General features: G+C 41.7%; 1 protein-coding gene and 1 long non-coding RNA gene across 2 annotated transcripts in view; one reads left to right on the top strand and one right to left on the bottom strand.

The window, feature by feature from the left end:
- Positions 1-9,058, top strand: part of gtf3c4 (general transcription factor IIIC, polypeptide 4) — a 12,784-nt gene extending 3,726 nt beyond the window's left edge. The window contains exons 2-5 of the mRNA XM_049603493.1: positions 964-2,694; positions 4,189-4,319; positions 4,751-4,839; positions 8,857-9,058. Of these exons, the coding sequence (XP_049459450.1) occupies positions 964-2,694; positions 4,189-4,319; positions 4,751-4,839; positions 8,857-8,921 (2,016 nt within the window). The 3' untranslated portion in view covers positions 8,922-9,058. The remainder of the gene's footprint in view (positions 1-963; positions 2,695-4,188; positions 4,320-4,750; positions 4,840-8,856) is intronic.
- On the bottom strand, positions 4,849-26,979 carry LOC125905530 (uncharacterized). The gene is made up of 6 exons (XR_007451665.1): positions 26,905-26,979; positions 25,873-25,954; positions 25,122-25,241; positions 22,666-22,727; positions 11,980-12,074; positions 4,849-4,996 (listed from the first exon to the last, which is right to left on the bottom strand). It is a non-coding gene; the product is annotated as an uncharacterized LOC125905530 (long non-coding RNA).

Below are 26,979 nucleotides of genomic sequence, written 5' to 3'. Positions count from 1 at the left end.
AGGGACACACACACAACCCTTTTCCAGCAAATTAGCTCTGACGGTTCTGTTCAGGAATCCGCCTGCATTTCCACCAGTTTTGAGCGGAAACATTCAAGGATGTGTCATCAATAGAGGACCTTGCACAATGCACAACAGAAGTAAACAATAGTAGCAAAATGTTGGAATGCATTGATTACATGTGAGCTGTTGATCTGGTTTTACTGATATTTGTTTTTATCCAAAAACAAGCAAGGTCCACCAGTTAGTGAGACTACTACCGCTCTTTTTTTGTCAACAATTTCTCACTTGACTCCATTGTTGCCTTCTCCATCCTCTTTCCAACCCATAGAATATGACACACCCACCGATGTCGTCACAGTTCGTACTTCAGGTCAAGGACAGCCTGCTGTCTTTTGGTTCCAGCTTGGAACAAACATTTTAGGTTTTGAACCAATTTATTTTGGGTCAAAATACTTTTGAATAGTTCAAAATTTGGTGGAGGAACCAGAATGAAACCTGTTCCATGTTTTTAGAAAAGGGGTAACAGTGACAACAACAACAGTAAAATCTAAAGAAAATGGTTTGACATGAAAATCTAAACAAAAGAATACTGGGTCTTAATTTTGACCCATGGACCAACAGTATTTCTTTAGCCCACAAATGTAATAATCCAATCAATACAATTAAAACAGATAATAATCAAAATTTTATTGTGTGACATTCATGCATTTTTATCCTTATAGTCATTTTTTTTTCTCTTAGCCACTTGTAAAATTTTCTCTTAATCTAAGAAAATGGCAAAAATAAGAAAACATAATGGTTAATCCTGTAAATCAGTGGGTACTAACAAAACAAGAACAACCTATATAAAAAGTAAAAAAAGGAAACGGCCATTGTTTCATATGTAGTGTGGATGTTTGCTGAGGTGACCTGACCTTTAATCTTAAATATTGTTTTCATTTGTGTTTTTTCACTTTTAAGGTGGGACCAGCAGCAGAGCTCGCTCAAGCCACAGAGAAGTTCTCAACACATCCAGACCCCACAGTGAGGCAACTTTTTCTAGCCGACAGAGTGATGAACCCGTCGCTAGGACTGCACAAAGGAATAAAATATGCCAGCTGGTCGCCGTTAGGCTGTGACTCAAGCGGGCGCTGTCTGCTCGCATGCCTAACACTTGACCACAGACTCACCATTCATAACAGCCACAAGCGTCTCGAGTGGAACATGCTGGTCAGTCTCACCAAAAAGTACAGCGAGAGGCTAAAGGAGCGAGGCTACTCCAAAAAAGACAACAAGCCTCCGCAGGCAAACCTGCTGGACTTTGACGAGCTGCAGCGGCGCTTCCGTATGCAGACTCCTCTGAGAATGGAGTGGTCGAGCGTTTACACGATCAAACAGGTTCAGCCAAACAACACATGCAAAGACATGGAGATGGTGCTTCTTGCTGTCTTAATGGAAAACGGTGACCTTGTTTTGTGGAAGTTTGTGTTGCCCTTTTTAAATGCAGCAGATGTTTCATTTTATGACATCATTGAGTCAGGTGTGACTCGACCCAGTGACTTGGCGTGGTGGGAGTATGAAAGCTCAGATCGGCGGATGAGTGGCCTGATTGTTGGCAGTGAGGTGGGACCTGTCAAAATAATGCCGGTCAGCCTGTCTGGAGTGAAGGGCTACTTCACCCTCCGACACCCCGTCATCCTCTGGAAGGAGTGTGACGAGATCGCAGTCGAAAACCTCAAATGTGTCCCAATGATCCATCCGATCCAGAAGTCCAGCTGCAGCCTCATCGTGGCCTCACGTGGCTGCTACGTCTTTTGGTGCCTGCTCATGATTTCACCAGCCGGACTGAACGTACACAACTCTCATGTGGCTGGGCTGCACTCGCTCCCTGTGGTCTCACTAGCAGTCAGTCAACATGGCGTTGCAGTGTACACATGTTCTGTAGACGGGTGGATAAAAAAGCTGACTCCAACATTTACAGAGAACACTTTGATTTTCAAACAAGAGGACATGTTACGACCTGAAAACCTAACGGGGAGGAGGATACACGGGATCGCTGTTAGCCGCAATGGAGCGTACATTGCGCTTGCTAGCACACAAGGTATGGTTGGCAGCTATCATCCAATTAACAGGACTTACCAGGTTCACTTTGTGACCCTGAAAACGCCAGAAACAGCAGCAGCACTGCTGCTCAAATCTCCCACACAGAACTTGTACAAAATGTCTGACCTGCTCGATCTCGTCAGGTGGCAAATTCTGAAAAACAAATCCATCCCTGCAGCGCTGCTGGAAGAGCTTGATCAAAAGATCCAGGAAGTAGACTCGCCATACTTGTGGCGATTCAAGCTCTTCTTGGTGCGTATACTTTACCAGTCACTACAAATGCCTCCCACAGACCACCGCTGGAAACCCACATACGACGAGAACAAGGTGTATGTAAGAGATGAGGATGAGGAGGACGAAAAGGACGGAGAAGATGGTGTGGAAAGCGATCCTGGTGGAGTAAAACAGGAGAAGGAGGAGAATCGGGAGGAGCAGATGGCGGAGGTGCAGGCTTGGATCAATGCTGTAGAGACTCACATGATGAGAGAAAACATGAAGAAGGTGCTGGGGGTGGTGTACCTCAACACCTGGATCGCTCAGAACACCAGCATACCCACCTGTGGCCTGGTGGAGTACCTCTCCAAAGACACTAACGACAGAGCTTCAGAGGTAAAACTCAGTGTCTAACCTCATCGCTATTCACTGCAGCTTCTTAAACAACAATGTTGTGATCTTTTTGTTTAACCACAAGTCACCCTCAAATAACTAATGCCACCAGACTTTGTTTAAATTAAGTTATTTTAGCATGTATGGAGCCAGCATATAATTGCATCTAACTGGCGTATTCTTTGTGAATACTTTGGTTTATTTCAACCAAACCAGAGTTGGTGATTGTCGATGCAGTGAAAACAGCAAGACTGTTTTTGTGGGTTTTATTTTGTTTCAGTCAACTTTGAATGAAGTGTGTTTTACAATGATGAAATTACTGTTTATTTAAATGGAGTCTGGTGGGTTTTGCCATAGCAATTTTGAGGCTGTTTTGGAGTTAAACAAAAGGGCATTTCTTTTAACAAAAAGATCTACCTTTGTCGGGATTTTACCATAATGTTGTCAGACACTTGTTATAAAAATCTGAGCCTGTCGGTGGCAAAAACAAGCACTTCTAGTAGATGGAAATCAACAGCCAAGAGAGGTTACATTGCTGCCACTGCTGACTGCAGTGCTCTCTCTCAATACTGGACCAATTTAAATGTTAATCCATTAGCCATTTAGACACAAAACATGGAAAACAGAGTCCAGGTTTGAAAATATATTAGTTACCCTTCATAGGTTCCATGAAATAATCTCATTAGTTCCTCAATGTGCTGCATTTGCTGTTGAAGCAGATCAGCGAGGGTCAACTCACTGTATATAGAGGGGAAGGCAGTTTGCTTACTGGAAAATATCACAGCAGCATTCTGAGGAAGATATTAGACTTTTAACTTACAGAAACATTGTGTGCAATAGTCCACCATCTTTTTTCTTCCTCTGTCACTTTTTCTCTTGTACCCTCTCAAACACACACACACACACACCTTGGAGAGCGCTGCAGCACTGCAAAAATTTGTCCCTAACCCTTGTCTTGCACTCTCATTGACTGTAGCTTGCCGACAAAGTCCCCGACAGGTCCAGATATTTAGCACGCTAGATAATAATTCATAGATAACATAATTTTTGCCATTTAGCATATGTTTTAACAGTGGCTGCTGTTCAGCAAAATTCACCCATTTTATTGGTTTAATTGCTTTTTTGTTTTTAACAAAATTAATGAAATATCTTACATGGTTCTCACTTTTATTAATAAAGAATGAACATGTCTTTTTTTCTATCAAGGAAGCAGTTGCATTTTTAATTTTTAAATGGCTTCGTATTACAGCTATTTTAGTTTTGTATTGCTGTCTGTTCATGACATAGTATTATATGTATCAGGTGACTAACTTTGTGAAGTTAATGCTGCTGGTCATCTCTAATATTAAGTGTTTTAGCCTTCTTGAGATTAGCACTAACTCTCATTCACACTGTCCTCTCTGATTCCATTAACACAAGTTAAATTGCTTTCATTGACACCCTCTGGTTCTGTGTGTGTGTGTGTGTGTGTGTGTGTGTGTTTATCGTCCTTCTCAGGTCCTGATTGGCCACATCAAGAACAAGATGAACAAGCAGACGTTCTTGGAGCGCTGCAGCCTGTGTCAGGAGGTGTTGCCCTTCTCGGACCACAAACAAGCAATCTGTAAAAACGGTCACATGTGGCTCAGGTATGAAGATCATTCTCTCCCGCGAGTTCAAATCGAATCCACTAAAGATGTTTTTTATTAGCTTTAGCGTCAACGCGCCTGACGGGACATGAATTGAATCTTAATGCCAAATGCCTTCTTTTGACGGTTTATTTATCTTCACAGAGCCGTAATCAAGCTTCCCACCTTGTGATATTTACCCATGCACCACTCTCGTCGTCTCATAAATATCGTCTGTCAAACATCTCTCCTGCCTTCTCGCTAGCTGGATCGTGGTGCCTCTGGTGGGCACTGAGAGGGAAATCTGTGCCCGTCAGTTGTACCTCAGTGCTGTTCCTGCTCTACTTTTGTGTGTGTGTGTGTGTGTGTGTGTGTGTCTGTGTGTATATGTGCATGTCTCTGTCCCTGCCAGCCAGCCAGCTCTCTAATGCCTTTCTCTCGCTCTCCTCCAGGTGTGTGTTGTCATACCAGGCCTGCCAGACGCTGACGTTCAGACGTTGCCTCCTGCTGGATACCATCGCCAGACTGCCAGAGCCTGAGGGTAAGCGCCACTTTCCATCTCTCTCCACCTCCATTTCACAGTCGCTCTCTCGATCAGCCATCTCCTCCTGTCACCTTCAACGTCGGCCTTCATCCCGCTCTGCTGCTCAGATCGTCGCTTGACATTTCAGATTTGGAGTTGGTCAAAAACTTCATATCTGAAACACATGAATGATTGTAGAATTTAGCTGATGAATTTAGAATTATTGTGTCTTTCTTGGGGCTGATTTACAATCATGGCTGTCTCCTTAAAGGGGAACTATTATGCTTTTCCTTATTTTCTGTCATGTATCTAATGTTAAGTGATGCAGTGTCAGATGTTCATATTAAACATGGCCAAAGTTTCAGATAATGAGGTAAACATGTAGAAGTAATTCCTGTGAGCAAAAACCGCATCTTTTCAACTTTTTTATTTCTACTTTTGAGACAAAGTGACATCAGCTCGTGACATATTTTTTTATATGGTCATTTCCTGAAGGCCTGCTACTTACAAGAGTGTACATTATGTAGCCTACACTGCTACATTTAGGTACGTGCTAACGTCAGGGAAACATGTAAACTTGGTTGCCAATGTTAATTTCACCCCGATTTCAGATCTTAATCCTGACGGATGCATGTCTGGTTGTGAAGATTTTGGTTTAGAAGCTTTTCATGGTGGGTTTTTTTATGGGAGAAAAGTGAAAAGTACTCCATTACAGTCATTCCCTGGCTGCAATGACAGTGCAGAGACATTAAGAAAGGAAAACCCATAAATGTTGACCAATCAGAGCAGACTGGGCTTTTCCAGGAGCGGCACTGACACCACGTTTACACATAGCCGGGTATTTGGAGAAACGAATATTTTCCCCCCCTCCGTTTTCAATAATAACATCGTGCACACAACATCGTTTTCAAAAATGTTGTCATTTACATGAACTCGGATAAATACGCCGTCGACCGCCGTCATAACTATGCCAAACCTATGGGTGGCAGTGTAGGGAGAAGGATGAAGCCATGCAAGCCAATCAGAATCCTCAGAATCGACAACAACAACAACAACAACGCATAAGACGTGCGACTTCCTGTTCCTTTCAAAACAGTAAACATGGCGAGAGGTTCGTTTGTGTGGACTGACAGTGAAGTGGAGCTACTCCTAAATGTCGCTTTAAACGCCGGATTTCCACTGGATGCGTGTCCATTGCGGAATGGCAGCGCTGGTTATCCGCTGCGTGCTCTGCCATCCGTCAATACCCACTGGCTGCGTTTGCCGTGCGGAGCGGTGCAGCTCTGCCGCAAGACATCTCGGTGCACTGCCATGATTAATATCTCCTCGTCCATGGTGTTCACGGGGTGAAATGACGTCTGAAAACCTCTGACCTGTTGACTTCAGGCCTGCCTCTGCCCATTATGTAGTTTTCAAGGTGTAGTGCAGGGAAATATGATCCACCGTGAACACTGTATTTTATTTTGTTTGTGTGCACAACTTCCTGCCACGCACGATCTGCTCTGTGCTGAATTGCTGCGTTGTGCTCCAGTGTCCGGCAAAAATAGAAGTCCTGCGTGTCTGTTGCTCTGGAGTGCCAGAGCTGAGATGGAGCTGGAACGCAGCACAGCCGCAGCTGGTGGAAACACACACATTGACAAGAATTGAATCCTATTGGCTCCGCTGCCGTGCCGGAGCGGAGACGCAACCGACACGCATCTGGTGGAAAAAGGCCATAACAAAGCGTTTGCACAAACGTCGCTCACATGACGTCAAGCATTTGCTGGCGCATGCTGTGATGTTTCAGAACCTAAAACCCTGTTTCACCCAGTTTACACGGCAACACATAAACGGCGTTTTCAGAAATCTCCACTTTGGCCGGAGTTTTTACAAATGATCATTTTCCATGAAAAAAACTCTGTTTGCGTGTAAACAAGAGGCCAAACTGCATGAAATTGTGCGCGTTTTTCCTACGTGTAAACGGGGTATTAGAGAGACAGGCCTGAAAACAAAGCGGGGTCAGTACAGGTGTTTCAGCACAAACAGTGTTGTAAAAGAAGTTTTTGAACATTAAAACATGTTCTAGTGGAAATCCAAAATAAGCTGGTAATCCAAAAAAAGTTAATAGTTGAATCATTGGTCCATTTTTTGGTTGAGGTGTTTATTCCCATGTTTTACAATTGTAGTCTTGCTCTGAATGTCTCAACGTTTTAAGTTCGGTTGCACTCTTAAAGGCAGTTGAAAGTAAAATGCAACTTTAGAAATTTATGAGAATTTTAATTGTACTTGACAAAAACAAACATGTACTTAAAACAAGTGTGTAGCCCAGTGGTTTTCAAACTTTTTGTGCCCACAGTCACACCTGTATTTATATCTGTGCACAGTTGCTTCTATAATGTGTGTAATCATTCTTATCACGACATAAGACAATAAAAATAAGAAAAAATAAGACGGGTAGCTTTCGTGATACTGTCTACTGACAGGTTTTTTTTTCTCTTTTCTTTCGGTGGTAGGTCATCTTTGCTGGTGCTTTGTTGTAATTTGCTCTGTAGAATAAATCAATCCATTGTCGTGCTCACAGCTTTCTCCTTTTAAATGTTATCATCCCTCACACTGGCTGCCAATCAGGGCTTTAGATGTGTCACACACTGGTAATTCCCAAGCACGAAAGGCGACAAATAGGTCCCGTGTGAAGGTTTTCTTAAATTAAATTAAATTAAATTAAATTAAAGTACATTTTTTAGCTAGAGTTTGCCTCTTTAGTAGGAAATTGGTGCACACAACACACTGATACAGTCATTAAAAAATTAATTCATAACTTTTTGTATAGGTCTAGTTGAATATTGAATAATGATGTGTGGTTATCAGAAAATCCCACGGCACACTTGGATTGGCATCTTGGCACACCAGTGTGCTGTGGCACACCATTTGAGAACCACTGGTGTAGCCCAATTTCAGTCATGCCATTTGGGCAGATGCACAAAGGAAAGATTGCATAAGCAGGATTCAAATTGGCTTTTTACATCTGAGCATGTGCATGAGAAAGACTTCGACGGGAAGACGGGAAAGATCAATACACTACACATAATGATATGTACATCCTTGTGCTTGACATAATTCCATCCACAGTCTGCACTACACCAACCAGGTTACTAAAGTGCATGCAAATGCACTGTCCTAACACGTGATCGGACAGTGCATTTGCACTGTCCTAACACGTGATCGGTCCTAACACGTGATCGGACAGTGCAAATGCACGTGTTAGGCCATTTTACTCTGTGGATCCAACCAGACTGATTTGATCTGATATTCGGGGGGGGGGGGGGGAAGCAGGTATATTAGTGAAATATTAATTTTCATTAGGTATATAAACAGCCCAGCAGCAGTATTGTCTTTTTTAGAATAAGGCCAGAACCACAGTTTTTGTGCTGTATTCAGTAAATGCATCATCATATCAGTGCAACATCAGTACAATCAGATCCATCCTTATGCCAATAGCATACATTCATTATGATTACATATTGAAAATCCATTTATCATGATTTTATGTGGCACTTTAACAACGGGTCTAGTGTCAGTAATCAGCACAGTGGCTCCTGCAGTGGGAGAGAAAAGTTGGGAGAGAAAAACATTGTCCTCTTCCCCGTGTTTGAGAATGGGCTTCATCTGGCTGCAACATGCATCCCAGGTCTTTATCAGTGTTGAGCACCTGGGGCACGACTCCTCTGGTCATTCCAGCCTATCTGGGCTGCAGACTGACAGGTCTGTGCAGCTCTGGCATCTGTCAGAATCAACATCATCCCAGCACCTGTCTCAAAACATCTGACAGATTTTACCTTCTTTTATATTTGGTTTTTAAATTGCGTTGGCTTTGACAGTATTAAAACGTTTTCAGAAGTAGCATTGCTGGCTTCATCTATGAGTAAAAATAATGGCTCTTGGGCTCTGGAGCACAGGTGTTTGTTACATAAATGTTTTGTTGTGGCTATATACTTTAGAATCATTTCATATTTAGAAACCTTCAGTACAAACACAACTTGTTTTCTCTCCCCACAGATCCAGAGTGGATAAAGAAGATACTGCAGGCGCCCTGCACGCTCTGTGACTCGCCAATGATCTAGAGCTGAACGATCAGAGGAACCTCAGGGTTTCCCTGCGACCTTCAGAGCTTCCCGCTCTGACGCAGGGTCCACTTTTGTCAGACATCCCTGCTGCGATTTTTTATTTTGTGTATTTTGTTCATATTTTTATTACTTTATATGGGTTTCTTAAAATTGCAAATAAAAGCCTTTGGTTATATGTTCCAGCTTTTCTTTCCTCACTAGTGTAACCTACAGACAAACTGCTTTCCCCCGCTGTGGTTTTAAATTAATATTTTACTGAGGTAAAACATTTTGGACTCAAACTTTACAGATTTCTTTATTTTCTGCCTTCTAAAATAAATTCCCAGTCAGACACAGTGTTTGCACAAGGGTGCAAAGAAACAAAGTTTAAAATGTGGTTATATGTGGAGGCTTCTATTATTCAGTAGGACTTCAGGGCACCATAAATAAGCTCCCTCATTTTCCTTATGTTGACTATATTTCCAAACCTTTGGTGTAGTTTTTATTGCAAGTAAGTGGAACTTACTCCGCTAGTCCTATTTTAGTGAGGGATTTTTTTTTCTTCTTTTTTGAGCGCAACAAATAATACACTCTGAATAATACATACTCTGGAAAAAACTCAACATACCTACTTTAATTGGCACTGTAAAACAATTTCCAAGCTCTGGGAGGAGGAGGGTGGTGGGTGGTGGTGCTCAGTCATTCTCTCAGATGAGGACTTCCGCTAATGTAAACGCAGAAGAGAAGGAGCGGCGAGGCAGATGAGATGAGCAAGAGGCAGGAAGAAAGCGAAAAGTGTGCTTAAAAACCCGGCACGGTCTCTCCCGCGGGAGCGCGTTGTAATGAGATTCAGCAGTAATGAGGGACAGAACATGGCGCCAGATGTGATTCTAATTCTAATCAAGGAAGGGAGGGTGGTGGTGATGGGGGGGTTAGAGAGCATATTGTTAAATACAATTAACCCTTTTTTTCATATTTGGAGGGAACAAGGGCTGAAGGGAGGGGATACAGGCTCAGCGGCATGTTCTCGGCCCCGGTTCCTTGTTTGGGAGACATGGAGGTCGGTGGCCGGTGATCAAAGACGAAGCTGGACCTGTGAGACTGGGCCAGCAGCAGAGCCTCCTCCATCCACCACTGCCTCTCATCCCTTACATCAGCAGGCCCGGCAGAGGTGGGGTAGGGTCTGCCCTCCCTCTGGTGTCACTGGAGATGATAGCCTGCCCCGGGGCGAGGAGAGAGGAGGCAGCTCGGCTCCAAACACACAGGACTTCATGAAAGGGGAACTTTTTTTTAAGTTTATTTATTTTTTTAAATCCCACATTTCTTTACCCAGTGGTGGCATTTATTGGCCCGAGACTCAGTGAAGATTCAGTCCTTTTGGGGAAGAAAGGAATGTCTCCCACTTTACTAGAAAGTGAATCATTTATCACATTATCATGTGCAGGAGGAGACTGGAATGTTTTGGACTACTGCAAAGATCAATTTTTAGAGTACAGCTGCAAAAATCATCCATAAGTAAACAGGGGCTGAGGTAAAAACAATACCAGTAAAAATATCCTATTAAGTAAATTTACTACTTGTTAAAATACAGTGATAATTTATGAAACTACCAAACGTTCTGGAACACTGCAGTGCTTTTCAAGATTTAATCCTAGATGTGCAAAAAATAGTTGTGTGGACTTAAACATGGAATTTTTTTTACAGTACACACAACAAAAACTTACAAAGCCTTATATATTTCTAACAGTCTTATAATCACATCTCATGAATTTGGTGAAGTATGCTCAGTTTCTGAGCTAATAGAAAGCTAGATAGTGGACCTTGAGTTTTTATGATGTCCTTTCACTCTTTGCAATAGCCTTCATGATTTGCTGTTTTTTTTTATCTTAGTGGTGTAAAAGGCTTAGCTTAGTGAAAAAAATAATGCAGTGGAGAAACTCCCATGTCAATAGAGGAAGATATGAAACTGTTGGCCTCTAAAGGTGCACAAAGTGGAAATGACTGTAAAAATATGGTCTAAGTGATCAGCGTTCTGCATGAGCGGGCACATATTTTGGTGAACTGCGAGCTGGACCGTTCAGTTTTCAACTTATGAACTTCGACGTGAGCACCATTCAATCTTGCAATATTTTTCCATCACTTGGCATACTGATGCAAAACCTATGTTGCATCGAAGTCTGTTCTTCCCAGTGTTGCCAGATGTACGATAATTTTGCTCTCTGTATGATGAAAGATCAATAATGCCAAAGAGAACCATAATGTAAAATTATTTAACCATTTTGTTACAATTAGAAGTTGGTTTTATCTGTGGCCTCTCATTTTAATTCATTTCCCAACATGATCAGGAGGGCTAAATTTGAATCCTGCATCCCGCCAGTCGTGCTCGGTGTAGGCTATGATGAACCTGACTCATAAGTTTGTACCTTCTCACTAAGGTATGCTGTGTTCAAGCTGTTTTAAATGCACCAGTAAGCCCAGTTATTTATTCATTTTATTTATTAAGGGGAGCGAATGGCCTTAACTGTTCTCATGCAGAATATGAGCAGGCCTTCAGTCATATTGTCTCTTGATTTAATTTTGTAATAGTAGCCGATTGCAAAAATTGTCAGAGTGATAGATTTACAGACTTATACCCCTTTCAATGTATCATAGCTACATCAGCTTGCTTTAACAAAATAATGTGGTTGGATTTGGGCATGATACAAAGTTGTTAAGCCATTGCTGGTTCTACCATCAAATTACATTTCCCTCCTGTTGGCTAGTGCTAATGACAATTGAGACAACACAACTACCAGTACTGCTGATGCCAGTTCATATGAATATTTGATGGACTTTTAAGAACAAATCGATCCAGATTCCAATGGAAAAAAAATTGCACATTTTTAAACAAACTGTGCCTTCTGGGTCTGGGTCTGAAAAAACAAGCCTGAATGTCAGCGACACTGGCAATGAATTTGAAACGACGCATTATGTTGAAACATCCAACTAGTCTTTGGAAATAGCTGCAAGAAATGATGATCACAAGATTCTATCTTAATCTAAATAAATATGAAGACAAGGGTGACCTCTAGTTTACCTGGTAGAGTGTGCAGCCCATATTGGCTGAGGCCTGATTCCAACCTTTGCTGCATGCCTTCCCCCTCTGTCTTCCACCCCTCCTCTTAAGCTGCACTGTCAATAAAACCCAAAATTGAGAGTGTTAGTTCAAACTTAGTTCAAAATTCAAATTGTGAACTATAAATGTGAACTAGTTAGTTTTAAACCGGGTGAACTGAACTTTGAGCTCAGTGATTATCTTGAGTGGTGGCCACAGTATCTTTTATAAGAACGCTTTCTCTCACATTTTAAAACAAAGGAACATAAGTTCAAAGGAAAACATGAATCCTCCTGATTGTGCTAAAAACAGCAGAACTGTAACATGGCCTCGCTTCTGTGAAAAAGAACTGAGTTTAGCACTTCATTAAAAACAGCTTAGGTTTAGTTACCAGTTTTAGACAGTGCTCCAAAAAGCACGAGTTAACAGAGAAGTTAAAAGCGTTGTAATGAGCTGTTCATCAGCGCGGACTGTGGGAGGTTTGTAGTGTTTGGCACCTCCATGGCTGCCAGGTTTCTTTTTTCCAGCCTGGGGATTTGGTGCTCCGTGTTATAGTTTGTCAAGTGGAAGTGGCTCCTCAGGTTGTAATGTTCCTGTCACTGATAGGTGGAGACCAGCACTGTTACAGAGGTTAGCTGTGTTTGGTTGATCCTCCTCCCACTTTAATATAATAATCCGTCAAAGAGCAGCTCCACGAGTAATTACCTGCTTCCCCTCCCTTTCTCTCCCACTGTCTTTGCTCTCAACACTTCAAACGGGGGAATTTTCTCTTTGCATACAATATTTATATCCTTTATGTCAGTGGCTGGATGGCATAAAACATTCATGGCACCTTTTCACACCCTTAATTTCATGTGATATTCCTTTTGTTTTGTTTAGATTTGATTTTGAACATGATGTGTCCCACCGTATTCTCTCAGGAGTATCTATTCACGGTGGCACTTCAAGTTTACATTGTGACATGTGACTGTGTCACCTGGTGGGATCACCACATTGTTTTATAGACTGGCAGCGTTTATGTGTCTCCTGTTGATTCTTTACACATTTTGTCACATTTTTGTGAAAAGTTGGGGAACAATTTATGATGATAAACGCCAAGGGACAATACAAATGCCAGAGATAACATTGTGGGCAAGTCAAGTGCTATGGCAATACTGAATATTCATATGATCTTTGAATCAATGTGTTATTTGATTTATGCAATTTTCAATTTGCAGGATTAGCCAAAAACAGTTTCTCAGCGTGGCTGGTGGCTATGCTTCCTTGTCAACACAGTGGGTGGCCATTATTGCCAGTAACCACTGTATGAGGTCAGTGAGGAGCAGTGCCGATTAGCTAGCCACTGGGATACACACATAAGCCCTGTTTCCACCAAACACTTTCAGTATGGCACCTTTGGAACCAAAAGTAACCCTTCAGACATGGTACCTAGACCCTAGCTTTTCCACCACAAACAGTACTCTTAAATGTGGGCAGGGTTGTTGTCACTCACTGCTCCGTCCAGCACTCACTGTATTTCCTCATTACTGGTAACACAGATGGAAGTCTGCACTTTGTCTATCGTCCACAGAACGAAGCTGCACGCAGACAATTTCAGAACAAAATAGAGCAGGCTGCAGTGAGAGTCTCTCTCCATGGGATATTTAAAAATAGTGGGTTTGTGCATTTAGTCCTTCTCAGGCAAGCTCACAGGAACGATGCTCTTTGAAGCTTTTCTTTCACTGAGTGATGATTAGAATGTAGGTAGTTTACATAATCCTGTCAAAATTAATACACATAAATGCTTGAACATCCACTCATTACTAAAAGTGTATGTCATATAAAAACTAAAGGAATGGTCAAAGTTGTTACAGTGAAATTCAAAGTGTGCTGATGGATTCACATTGTCACCTCATGCATTGAGTAACATTACAAGTCATTCCCCCTTAAAAGTTGCCAGCAGTCAGCCCAGTGAATTAAATTATTTTTTTCTCCAACTCCAGCTGCTGCGAGAGGCAGCAAAACATCCTTTCATTTTATAGTTACAGTTTACTAATAAAACTCTCCTCGGTATGAACAGTGGTTACATGAGCCTCAAAACCAGACACAGCTCAGCCCTGAGCAGAGTGACCGTCCTCTATTGACCAATCAACAGACTGTAGTGTTCACAGCTCCACCTTTTAGTACCAGATCTGTGTGCTAGGTACCCCAACAGAGGGGGGACCAAAAATGGGTATGATACAGAACGGTTCCATTGGTACCATCCACAACTTTTCATAGTGGAAACAGAAAAAAAAATGTACTGAACTGTACTGCTCGGTGTATAATATTAGTAACTATATATATTTGCTCTATTGCTCAGCCCTTAGTGACAAAGCCTAATGACTTGCTGAAAAATGTGACTACACACCAGGTACCATAGAAATCGCAGAAGTTTGATTCAACATCAGGACTGAGTGGTGGGATTCCCAGACAGTTCTAATCCAAACATGCATGTGTGAAATTACATGCTACATGCAATCTGCCCCAGTACCATATATGCCTAGCACGTGCGAGAGGTGCCTGCACCAGCCCGCCCAGAACATATATGCTCACAGCTGCAGAAGTATAAATTAGGCATGACTTTGCCGTTTCTTTATGGTAATTGTGTTTGTGTAGCATCCAGACAGGAAGCAGATAGTCCTGGCTGTGTGTAAAGTTAAGTCCCAGAAATACACCACAGCAAACACTGCGACCCTGCGACAATCCAGAGTTGCATCATTGCACTCCTGCAGCCGCTGACTCCCTCCACCCCGTGAGACTTCTGTTTCTAAACTCTTCTTAACTGAGCCGCATCCCCCCCAAACTTGTCAGTGCTAATGAAGTCAGTATGCAAGGTTGTCTTCTGCTCTCTCTGAACCGACGGGGTGAACATGGTTGTCTAACTGGTTGACTCCCCCGCTCTGCCGCCCCTGGGGAGCAGAGAGAGGGAGGGAGGGAGAGCGGTGACCCGAGACCAGCCGTGGGGTTGTGTGAGGAGGATAGAAGGGGGAGGATGTATGTCCATCATTAGAGTCACTATTTGTTCCCGGCTTTGAGAGCACTGGAGTGGAACTAATACTGAACAGCAGAATGGACATGGAAAGGGAGGGCCACTTTTTACTGCTACATTAATTAAGCTCATTCTCAACATGCTCCCTGTCTCCTCGTGTTCTGCTGTAATTAAGTGGAGGGCCATATCTACCGTTAACCTTTTCTGATGTTTAGTACTGTATCCCTCACTGGTGAGAAACAAGTACATTTACACAAATATTCTGCTTTGATGCAGTTATGAGGTACTGGTCCTCTGAGTACCTCGATTTTTGGAGATTTTCTTCTTTTCCTTACAACATTTTATAAGGAAATTAACTCATATATAGGGCTGGAACAGATTATGATTTTTGTCATGTATAAATTAGTGAAAACAGTGAACAGTCTCCAAAATGATGTCTTCAAATTGCTTGTTTTTCTGACCAAACCCGAAGATATTCTTCTCACACTGGAGAAGCTGAAACCAGATTATTTTTAGTCTTTTTGCTTGGAAAATGACTTAAATGATAAATGGATTATTGAAAAGTTTATTAATTTGCAATTAATTTGTTGTTTGAGCACTACTTTTCACTCCACTACAGTTACAAGTAGAATAAATAATAATAATAAAAATACCACTTGGGGTTAAAATGTTGCCTCTATAAAACATCAGCATTACAGAAATACACAAAACCTGACAACTTTGCTTTAGCTCAATGACATACCCTAATGCCAAGCACCAACCTCTGGGGCTTTAAAATGAAGCCAACATAGAAGCACCAAAAACTGCAGTTCCTCTAATGGCCACTTGAGACTGGCTCCGAGCAAGTCAATCACACCCATTTTAAAATGCCCAGCTTTACAGCTCTATAGCTAATTTCAACATTCATGACCGTCATACATGTATGGTAATTTTTTATTTTTTTAACTCGCCTGTTTGAATTTTATTTAGGCTTAAAGTTATGTATAATTAACGTGCTGATTAAAGGTGTGACCACTTTGAGTAACAGGTGAGTGCCATCTGTTGTCAGTGTTGGTTAGGTAAAACATGGTGCCCAAGATTCACAGACCATGGGTGCAGCCGTAGCTGTTGCTATTTCAGTGTGTTTTCAGTTGATGAAAGTTTAATTGTAAGTTTGGTTGCCTAAAAGTCTTTCCAGTAAGTTTTGTTTTAATGGTTTTAAGCCTGTTCTTTGCCAGCGAACATAAGCATTAGCATTAGCATTAACATAATTGACCAACCATGCTAACAAAGCTAGCAGCTAGCGTTAGTTCAACCATCTCATCCAAATATGGTCACTTATGGTGCCAAAAAATCCAAATTGGCGAGGGCCAAACTGCCAAACTAGAGGCTTCAAAATGGGAGTCCACACGCCAACTAATGACATCATGGTGACTATGTCCATTATTTTTATACAGTCTATGCATGATGCACATTAGACATCATCTTGATAGTTTTAGTGAATTGTCTCAGCCTTTATTGGGGGATGTAATTGATCTGAAAGCATCACACATAGTGTGCTGAAAAACCGTTTGAAGGATTTTCATGTTACATTACAAAGATGGATAGTGTATGCACATCCCAGTGTTTTATCATGTGTAAACTGATGCTCCTAAAATGACTGAGGGCAGCTCTAACCAGGGCTGATAACCAACTGGGCAGCGCAGGCAGCTGCCCTCCAGGCCTCCACACCCTCAAGGGGCCTGAAGGTTCTGGTTTTACCATGTGGCAATTAGTTTGTGGGGATTTAATTAATTGCACATTTGTTGGCTAAAGGCCCTGAAAAGATATTTTCCTGATCAGTGACTTACTGTGAGAGATGGAGTTTAGCAACATTTAAATCAATATTTTGTTACGTTTGTTTGCTTATTTTTCCAGGCCACTGTCAATCAAATCTGATGAAACCACAGACACACAGTCCTGATGGAGCAGCCGAGTCTCTGAGTATTAAACTTTGAATAGATAATAACAAAATGTGTTTTTTGCCTCAGACCTTTGATTGTTGCTTAGTCATGAATATTTGATGTTATAGAGAAACACTTAAGATTTAAAAGTTGTCTGTATCTGCCAATAAAGCACAATGAAAACTGGAATGACAGGGGCCTCAAGTAAGTAAAATATCAACCCAATGGCCAGATTAAATGTTGGCACTGAATGTTTCTGCAAACCATGGATACATTACATTTGCATGTTATTAAGAAGCTGACACTTTACGTTTCTTTACATTTCAACAATACTTTGGTTAACATTGGTTATGGTTCAGCACAAAAACCACTTGGTTATGGTTGGGAAAAGATCATGTTTTGGCTTACAGTACCCACTTTTGGTGGCACAATCCCAGCTGGAAACACAGTTATGTCTCGGTAAAAAATAACTGCTTTTCATGGCACTACCCCAGCAGAAAACGCAACCACTGGGAGCACAGCAATGGATTCTTTAAAAAAACAAAACACACCCATATTTGGTAACTTAAAAACGCTGAAAACATAGTGATTGATCACTAAAAAATAACTGGTTCTGTTTTGTTGGTCTCGAACAGTGGTCTGCAGTGGTCAGCAACTTTACAGCCATCTTTGCCTTGGTGTCATGCCATCCCCTCCACCTCTTGATGACAAAGTCACCTCATATATTACATCACTTTAGTAATGTTGATATGTAACGTATGAAATGTACTAATGTAACATATCTGTGAAACATACAATGCCAACTTTTGTTTTTTAAAAGAGTGCTTGTTAGGATACTTTTTTTAAAGAATGAAGGAGGCTTTTTTGTTTTCAAAAATATCTGTACATATAGGCTAGGCTTAAGGTGTCACAAGATGATTAAAGTGATCATCAAATAACATGTTTGAGGGGTTACATATAAATATAGGTTTGTTTTAAGGGGGCACAAACCAAAGAGGTTGTAAATTACTAGTCTAATTGAGCACATTTCACTGCCAAATTGGATCTCCAGTGTTGGAGATTTTTAGTCCTGATGCCTTAACATCCACCCATAACTGAAAGCTGTGACAGGAACAGAACGTTTGATACTTAAATGCATTTTACAGCTAATAAAGTAGCAGATTTAAGTACTTCTCAGTTTAATGAGATCTGTGTGATGTAGCTCTGAGTGTGATTGATGGACAGTTATTTCTTCATCGTCTCAGAACCATATTTTCCTTTTTTCCTTTAAGACGACAGGGATGAGTGAACAAAAAGCACTCGTGGCTGTGCCTGAGCGTGTCTTCCGGCAGATCTTAAGTGAAACATACTGTTCAGCGAGGCCTGCAAGACATCAGGTAGAGTGTTCGTAAACGTGGCGGATGATGGATGTCTGTCTCCATCAGCGCTGGCACCGTGAAGTGACAGCTCTCTGTAACGGTGACAAGCTAAGGTTCCAGCGGAGACAGATTGCCTTCAGGTGGCTCCATTTTCAAAATCTCACCAAGAATGTGGAGCGCTTAACTTTCCTTTTGAAGGCTGAAGGGCTCTCAGTGCCTTTTATATTCCACATTTCAGCAGGAAGAGAAAGTAGGGAGGGAGGGGGGGAAATAGCTCATTTGAGAGTTTGCTTTAATATCTGTCTTTCAGAGATCAGAGGGTGTCATATTCTCACACCTCATATTTCATGGCATCAATCACAGGCCATGTAAAATTCCTTTAAAAGTGCATTATGCAATATAATAGCAGGTTTGGGTGACATTTATCTGCCAAGGGGAGGAAGGCTGGTTACAGACCTATTGCCTTTTACAAAAAGGATTTCATCACACAGGGAATCTTTGTGAATTTCTCCAGTTTGTCTTGCGATTGCAACCGATGACTGAAATTAGAAATGAACTTTGCGCCTCTCCCATAGATAAATATGTTTTTGCACGTGCAAATAATTACACCTTAAAGCAAACAGCAGATGTTTTTGGGAGGGTTTTTCGTAATAGCTCTGGTGACTTTTTGTTGAAACACTGTCTGAGCAGTTGATCTAGATAATCTTTGTGCAGTCTTCTGTGCATGAGAGTGAGAGAAATTATTTCAGGGCCTGGTTATGCAGAATTCGTAATGAGTATTTTTTTTTTCTTTAAGGAAATACCGGTAATAACTATGTGCAAAACCATTAGAATGAATATTTATGTTGCTCGTTATGAAATATTCATTAAGTCGGTATAAAAAAAGAACAAGGAATGAGACTGGGGAGAGAGATTGTGTGTTTATTTGTGTGTATTTGTGTGTAAAATGGGGGCGGCGGGGCCCTCATCACCTATTGCACAGGAGTACTGACAAAACCACTGGATTGAATATCTGACATATCTTAACAAAAGCAGCAGCAGTAGCATCTTCCTCCCCTTGTTTGTTTTGTAATATTTTTCCCCTCTCTACAATCCTCTCCTTCTTTCTCTTTTCCTCTGCCTGAGGTGATACGAGTCTCTCCGTTCATCCGATCTCCACTTCTCGCTCTTTCTCCACCTTTCATTCCCTCACTTCCCCTTCGTTCCATCTACCCAAATTAAGAAATTAATGAGGGATAGGTTCTTCACCAACTGCCCCCGCAATGTTTACCACTGATGAAATTATAATGTAGGCCCTGCTGTATTATTTATAAGCCAATTAGGGGAAGTGTTACTTGATTTGATGGGGAGCCGACACACAGAGTACATTTAACTAATGGAGACCAAGAGAGTAAAGGGAAGGAGGGGAGGGAGGACAGCTGAGGCGGACTATTCCGTACGATGCTCTAGGATTACGTGGCTAATTGCCCTGCTTTATCTGTCTGTCACGGATAGCCATGCATATTTTAGCGTTCCCAAAGACTTTGATTGTTTGCACTCGTGTTGGGGCTGTAACAAGTAGAGCAGAGGCCAGAGTGGAGTGTAGTTAAAAACTGGCAGCAGGGGAGGCAGGGAGGGGGCGACGGAGAGGAGGACGAGGAGGGGAGTAGGACGGGGGTGGGGGCGGGGGGGCGGCCGTGCACAAAACTCAGACACTGTGACAGGTGGAAGAAGAGTTTTGACAAGGAGCAAAGGGGTGTCGAGGTGGGAAAATGTAACAGGGAAAAAAAAGTCGAAGCCGTTCATTGAGAGGCTGCAATTAGATGGCAGCACAAACAGTAATTAATTTCACTTATTGTAGCCTGTAGCCAAATGCGCCTCTCTGACCTCTTCTGCATATTGTTAAGAAACAATTTCATAATTCTGTTGTCTCATTTGCATACCTCATTTGCACAGCGGCATGGCAAAGCAGTGACATCCAAGGAGACAACACGGGACAAAAATCCTTCCCGGGAAATGTTGGTGCACACCGGCAGCTGCAGCACTGTGGCTAAAAACTGAACTACACATAAGGTGGCTGACTCAAAATGAATTACGAATTGTGGCAGAATTATTGTTTGAAGTCTTTTAGCCAGAAAAACTGGAGAACATTAGCATGTTACTGCCTCTCACATGAGAACATTTGAAGCTCTCCATTTAATCTCAGTTAAAATTTGTGCTGAAATGGTTAGCTGATTAAACAGTGATTTGATCGACTGCATAGGCGTAAATTTCCGGGGGGACATAGAGCCCCTGAATATTTAGAACATGTGCATTTGTCCCACCTTAAAAATCACACATTTTGTTTTGACAAAATAAAGGACATTTATACTATAAATTGATGCAGAAAAGACACAAATTGGTGTAAAAAATTCAACACAATGCAAGAAATTAAGTGTCTGACACTGAAACGAAACCTACGCCCTTGATCGATTGCAAAAATGCCTAGAAAGACTGCCTCAGTTGCTCAAATGTGAGGATTTGTTTATGTTTTCTGTTTTACATCACTGTAAATTGAATATCTTTGGGCTGGGGAATATTGGTTGCCAAAAAACAAGCAATTTTAAGACGTCATTTTGTGCTCTCATAACTTGCGAGAGACATTTTCCACTATTTTCTGGCCTTTCATAGACTAAACAATTAATTAAAATAACTTAATTGTAGTCCTGATGGAAATGAAGTATTCAGAAAAAGCAAGTGATCTATAGACGTCAGCATGTGATGGGCATCTGTCAATATTTTCTGACAGTTTACAAATTAAATGATTCATTATGAACTAGATAGATAAATGGAAATATTCATTAGTTGCAGCCATGCAAAGGTTACTCATAAAATAAACTCCAGACCACAAATTTGTTCCAAAACAATAACTATTATTGATCCTGGAACTGTCTCTTTGCTGTTGGCTGTATCTATCAGAATAATTGATTTTCAGCAAATTTATTTGGGACCTCCAGGGCAACCCCCAGGCCAAGACCCCCTAGCACAAGGCTGGACTCGGGCAGACACATCCTGGAGGAACCTGCTTTAAGCCCCTGGAGTGGAGCTCTGAGGAGCAACTCTGACTGATGAGCTTTTTGAAAGTTGATCAGACACTTATGCTAAGAAGGGGAAACTGGAGCAAAGGCATCCTTAATTATCTGATGAGGGGAAGCTTATCTGAACGGTTTCTTTTTCTCTCCTCTTTTATTCTGCCGGATCACATGGCAGATCTTTACATAACAAAAGAGCTACCTGGCTCAGCCGCCTCATTTAAAACTCCATCACGATCCAGAGACACTCAGCGTGTGCGAGTCCAGGTTCTGGTCTGAGGGTGATCCAGTCTCTGCTTCACAGTATGTACGGCAGCACAATCTGGAGTCCCTGAAATATTGTACGCTAAAGATTTCAGGCCTGAGCATATTGGAACATTTATGGGTTTTCTCCCTGTGATGAGTGTGTAATTAATTCACGATTAAAAGTATTAGTACAGGCTTTGTGTGGTGATTTATTTAAAGGCTGGTACTAACGCTGGCTCGGTTTCCTCCTTTAGGAAATGGGTAATAAGATCCGATGCCAGGCCTTCTTTAGCATCCCTCTCTACGCACACACATCCCATATTAGTGTGTCTCCTCCATTAGAAACCCACACATAAGCACAGGAGCCCTGTCACCACCGCCGTCACAGTCACCATGTTAACTTATTCATCCCTGTTAAAGCCCATGTAACTGGATAGCTGTTAATTAATATAGCTGTCGGGTAAATGGTTGCCGCCGGACCATCGCCACCATCCATCAGTAACATAATCTCGGGCTTGTTTTCATGCCAGGCCTCGGGCTCAATTAAGATAATGCTATGCAAACGAGGTCTCTCGCCATTAGCCTCATCACTGAGGGGCCATTTATTGGCATAACTGGGGCACTCCAAAGAACAATTACCATGGCGCCTCCTCCCCACCTATGAGATCAGCAATCATCTGCGAGCATGACTGAGGAGTCACAAGTCGTGACCGCCGGGCGACGAGTCGTGGCTGCAGATTGACCCGGGAGGTCCAACAAGAGCAGCTGGAGAGCACAGACGGTTGACTGCGTCCAACACTGCAGGTCTGTGACCCGTCTGATGGACTGTAATTATCACCAAGTGATGCATTTACGTTGAAACTGGTGATGCTCTTTCTCATATAACTTAAATGAGCAAATATTACAGCCCAGTTAACATGGTTTTGGTCAGTTGCAGGTTGAAGGACTTGTACGTAGAGCTGTTTCCATGTCTTTTGGGATGAGTCCAAGTCAAATCTCAAGTCCTTGAGGACAAGTCATACTGTGTCAGGTGGTCCAATAAAATCTTGGTCTCAATCTGTGTGAGATTGTGTGATAAATACCTGGTGAATAGAGTGTGCCAGGGCTGACGTCAAAAGCCGGAAGTTCAGCATCGCGCTGGTTCCTGGAAGAGAAAGTGAATGTGATTTTTGCATTGCGTTTTGGATTATGTCAGAAAATAAACTCTGTGGCTAACACAAGTTTATGATACTTACAGGTTTTGTTCAGCGAGATAATCTTCACATATGAACACCTTTCATACCGCATTTGAATCTTAAATGCGATCACCAGAAGTTAAAAGCTAACGTTAGGCTTTAACGGACTACATGACTACTCCACGGTCGCATGACTCTTTACGTCACCGCCACTAAGCTTTCAACTGATTTCGGCCACTTTTTTTTAAAAACATTGTATAATGGGGAAATCGGACTGTTTAAACTAAATAAGAAGCTGTAATGTCGGACTGCCAGCACTCTCGCCTGTTCAGGGGTGATGACGCTTAATGTCCCCGACAGGGTTTGTAGTCATATTGAGCAACTTGTTAGCAACCGCCTTTTTTACGACACGTAAAAGCTTCAAAATTCACAAGTAGGGTATTTACTGACGTGTTTTATGTCGTAGAACAAAACCTGAAACTCGCTTAAGCTTTTGTTAACCACAGACCTTATTTGAGGCATTTTACCAAAATCCCATTCAAAAAACGTATTGACTTTTAGACGAGAGAACCGGAAGTGCTAAAAGCGCTAACGGAGTTCCGGGTTTACTGGCACGCTCTATTTAAGCACAACATTATAAACAGAAAATAAATATTAGCTTGTGTGTCATCCACCTGCACCACTCTCACTGCTAGATGACGTATATGTTTATCGGCACTAAAAATCGTGGCTAGTGCATTCTGTATCCTTTAGTGGCATACTCTGATTGGTTGGTTTATACATGTGGGTTGTAGCAGCAGTCACGCTGCAAGAATATAGCACAAGTTTTGTTACACTGTCAGAATTTGGATGCTGATGTCTGTCTTTGGTTGAAGAAGCTGTAAGGCAGGCATAGGTAGACAATCTAGGAACACAACTTTGGATACAGCACAGAGAGCTCACTGTGTTTTTCTCACTATTGCCACTTTAAAAATCACACAATGAATAGAAAAGTAAACTGTTGTTTTTGACCACTAGCAGTGATTTGAAGCAATGGTTTCACAAGTGAGTCCCTTTTTAGTTGTATAGCGCACAGATGCACATTCTGCCGTTACTTTCTAGTTATTCTGCTGGGGGACGGTCCATTGTTCTGACAGCTCATAATTTTATAGCCCCATTAGCTGGAAAACGTGCCATTGCACAGAAGGCCTAGTATTCTGAAAGACATATGTGCATTGCTCTGAAGGGCCACACACTTGCCCATACGGAGACCCTGTCTTACTCTGAAGTCGTCAAAATCTATCGCTTGGACAGTGACTTGTGGCATTAGAAATCAACGAAGAAAGGTGGTTGCCTTCATAGTTTAATGGTGGTGGATGGATGGGTCCAACAAACAACGACTTTCACCTGAGAGAGCAGTGTTCATGTCCCGTTAAATTCTATAGCCAAACCCTGTTCTTTTTTCCTAAACCTAACCACATGTATTTGTTGCCTTAACCCAACCACATGCGTTAGTTGTTGGAGGAAAAAAAAAACCTCAATTCACGTCGTGTCGACGTAGTACATTTAAATTTTGAAAGAGACTGTATGTAAACAGTAAATTTCCTGTGAAAACTGAAGTGTATTTTGAAAGAAGACAATGCATGTAAGAGGCAGAACTTGACACAGCGTACCATAAGGTCAACAACCAACACACCCAGGGTAGCTTTCATGTTGTATGTGGACGTGGAAAGTCCATGACCAAAAGTCAATATGTGACGAGATCGGAGTGAGAATATATTGAAACAGAAGCACATGGCTAAATATTATGCAGAATGATGTCATCTGATCTGACTACTATGAAAGTGATTGTCTAGTACTCGTTGCTTTTGTTGGCTGGATTGGTTCAGTTTAGGAATGAGGAGTTAGACTGGTTGGGGTTAGGGTAAGAATATCAAGGTAAGCCAGTTAGAGGCAGAGTAGGCTGGTCTATTTGGTTTTCTTAATTACGAGCTGTCCCAACAATGGCATGACCCCAACTGCTAGATAGTAAACATGGATGTAAACAATGTGGAACTTAAAATATTGATATTAATATTAAAATAGAAAATGGCTTTGCAGATGTTCATGACACTGAAATGCACTCATCACATTTGTTAGGCCTCAAGGATTCACAAAATGTGTTTTGGTGAGTGACACAGAATGTAAATGTGACTTTTGTTTGTTTACAAGAAAATTTACACAGGGCACCTTCAAGTAAGTCAAGCCAGAAGTATTCACAAGAAAATTTCAAATCAAGATGAACATCTTGATTCAACAAAGTTACAACAACATTTATGTGACTACTTCAAACACTGTTCACTTGCCCACCATATTTAGCCACTTTCTAACCTAGACATTCTGACCTGATAATCACCAGGCTGACTGGGACGGGCAGGTGACCGAGGAGCTGGATATGAAATCAGTGACACAGGAAAGGTGTTTTTCAAATGTGAGGAGGGGGTGGCAGTGGTCGGATGTTGGTCCTGGAGGGAGGAGACAGGAGGTTGATTTTGGCAGAGAAGTATGGTGATGGTGAAGGTCAGTGTTTGTGATGTGATGAGAAGAAGTTTGACATGAATGTACTGCAGGAGCCAGTGAACTTTTTCAGGACAGGGGTGACGTGGTCTCAGGAAGGGGAGTGAGTGGGAGTCGTCTGCCTCTCACAAAAGTTTGTTTCTACATACGTTTAAGGTGGAACTATAATACAGTTTTAGAATGACATCATGTATTTCTTTTTCAAGGGCTGACACTAGCTGTTAGCAAGGTATAAAAAGGGTACTGAGGTTTTGTTAATTTGGAGAGCAGTGAGTTTAGATCGTCTATGTAATTGGATTAATTTTGGCCACATTTAATGGTAGAGTGATGCAGTAATTTAGGAAAAAAAGAGGATCTATTATTTTGAAGAATCGTTTTTTTATATTGGTGCTTTTGTCTTGTAACTATGAACTCTCACAGGGTTTTTTTTTTAATAAAATGACAGCAGAATGGTCCTTTAATGAACAGAGGAATTTTCTTGTATTACTTGATGGAGCAATATAGAGTTGCCAAGTTGGATGAGCTGCTGGTTTTCCCCACTATGACTTTTAATTTAAGCATTTTCTTTAAATTATTTACCTTAATGGTCCTCAACATAGAAACACGGGAGTCTCCTGGATACAGTTGCTGAAGTGAAATCACTCTGACTGGCAGCTCAGCTCTGTGCGCAAGAAGAGAAATGGAAGTGAGGAAAGCAATTAAACAACTAAAGTCAAGAGGGCGTAAGATCAAAACAAACATGTTATATTCATGGATGCATAGAGGACAGGATACTGCACTTGAGGCGGGGCCCTGATCATTCCTAAGTTGCTCAGTGGCATATGAAGCCAAAAAAGTTTGATTTCCCAGATGTAAAATAACCGGTTTCCACCAAGAGCACTACAGACTTTCACAAGCTGAGCGGCTAGCGTCTGCTAGCCAAGTGCCTGAATTCTGGTTTAGTGCTCTGCTAACTTGAATGAGGATGAAACGATTTAATAATACAGCTCTTCTAGACTTAAAAATGGCGTTGAACTGCATGATTGATTGATAGTCATTTCACAGGGGTTGTGACGCTCAAAAAAATGTATCCACAGACATCTCTTTCACAATGTAAGTTTATGGGAAAAAGTCTTTTTAGGCCCCAAAACATCACGAGACGGACTCAGAAGTTGTAATTCCACCGAATGGCCACTAGGGGTCCTGGTTATATACGTTTTTTTTAGTTGTTGAGGTCTTTAGAAAAAACAGTTTGTAATTGTTTGTGTTAGTGTTTATTAGTGTGCGGTAAATATCCTTTCATCATCGGTTTGTTGTTTATGTGCTAACTGGCTAACTAGCGTCCTGAATCCGTCCTGTCGGTCTTCCAGTTTTCTTTTTTGAATGCAGAATACAGACTACTGCCGCTTGCTGGTGTGGAGAGGTATCTTTTTTTACGCATCTACAGAACATATGTGCTTGTTGGTCATTGGCTGTAGTCTTTGCGGTGTGTTCAAGTGCAATTTTTTGGCCAAGTCAAAGGCAATGTTATGTGGCGCAACAGTCGGCCTTTGTTGCCACGAGTTCTTTGATGCTGGTTTGGTGTGTTTGGGCCTTAACGCTGCTTATGGAGAAACTGAACGGGAGATTTACCTCTTGAACCATGAAAGCCGGAAACGACTCCCTCCAGGAAAATCTGCACCTTTTTAAGACTCCTTTGAACAGGCT

The sequence above is a fragment of the Epinephelus fuscoguttatus genome, linkage group LG18 (assembly GCF_011397635.1).
Source record: "Epinephelus fuscoguttatus linkage group LG18, E.fuscoguttatus.final_Chr_v1".
NCBI classification, from domain to species: Eukaryota; Metazoa; Chordata; class Actinopteri; order Perciformes; family Serranidae; genus Epinephelus; species Epinephelus fuscoguttatus.
The sequence above is the reverse complement of the archived record's forward strand: the minus strand, read 5'-3'. Positions and strand labels throughout refer to the sequence as shown.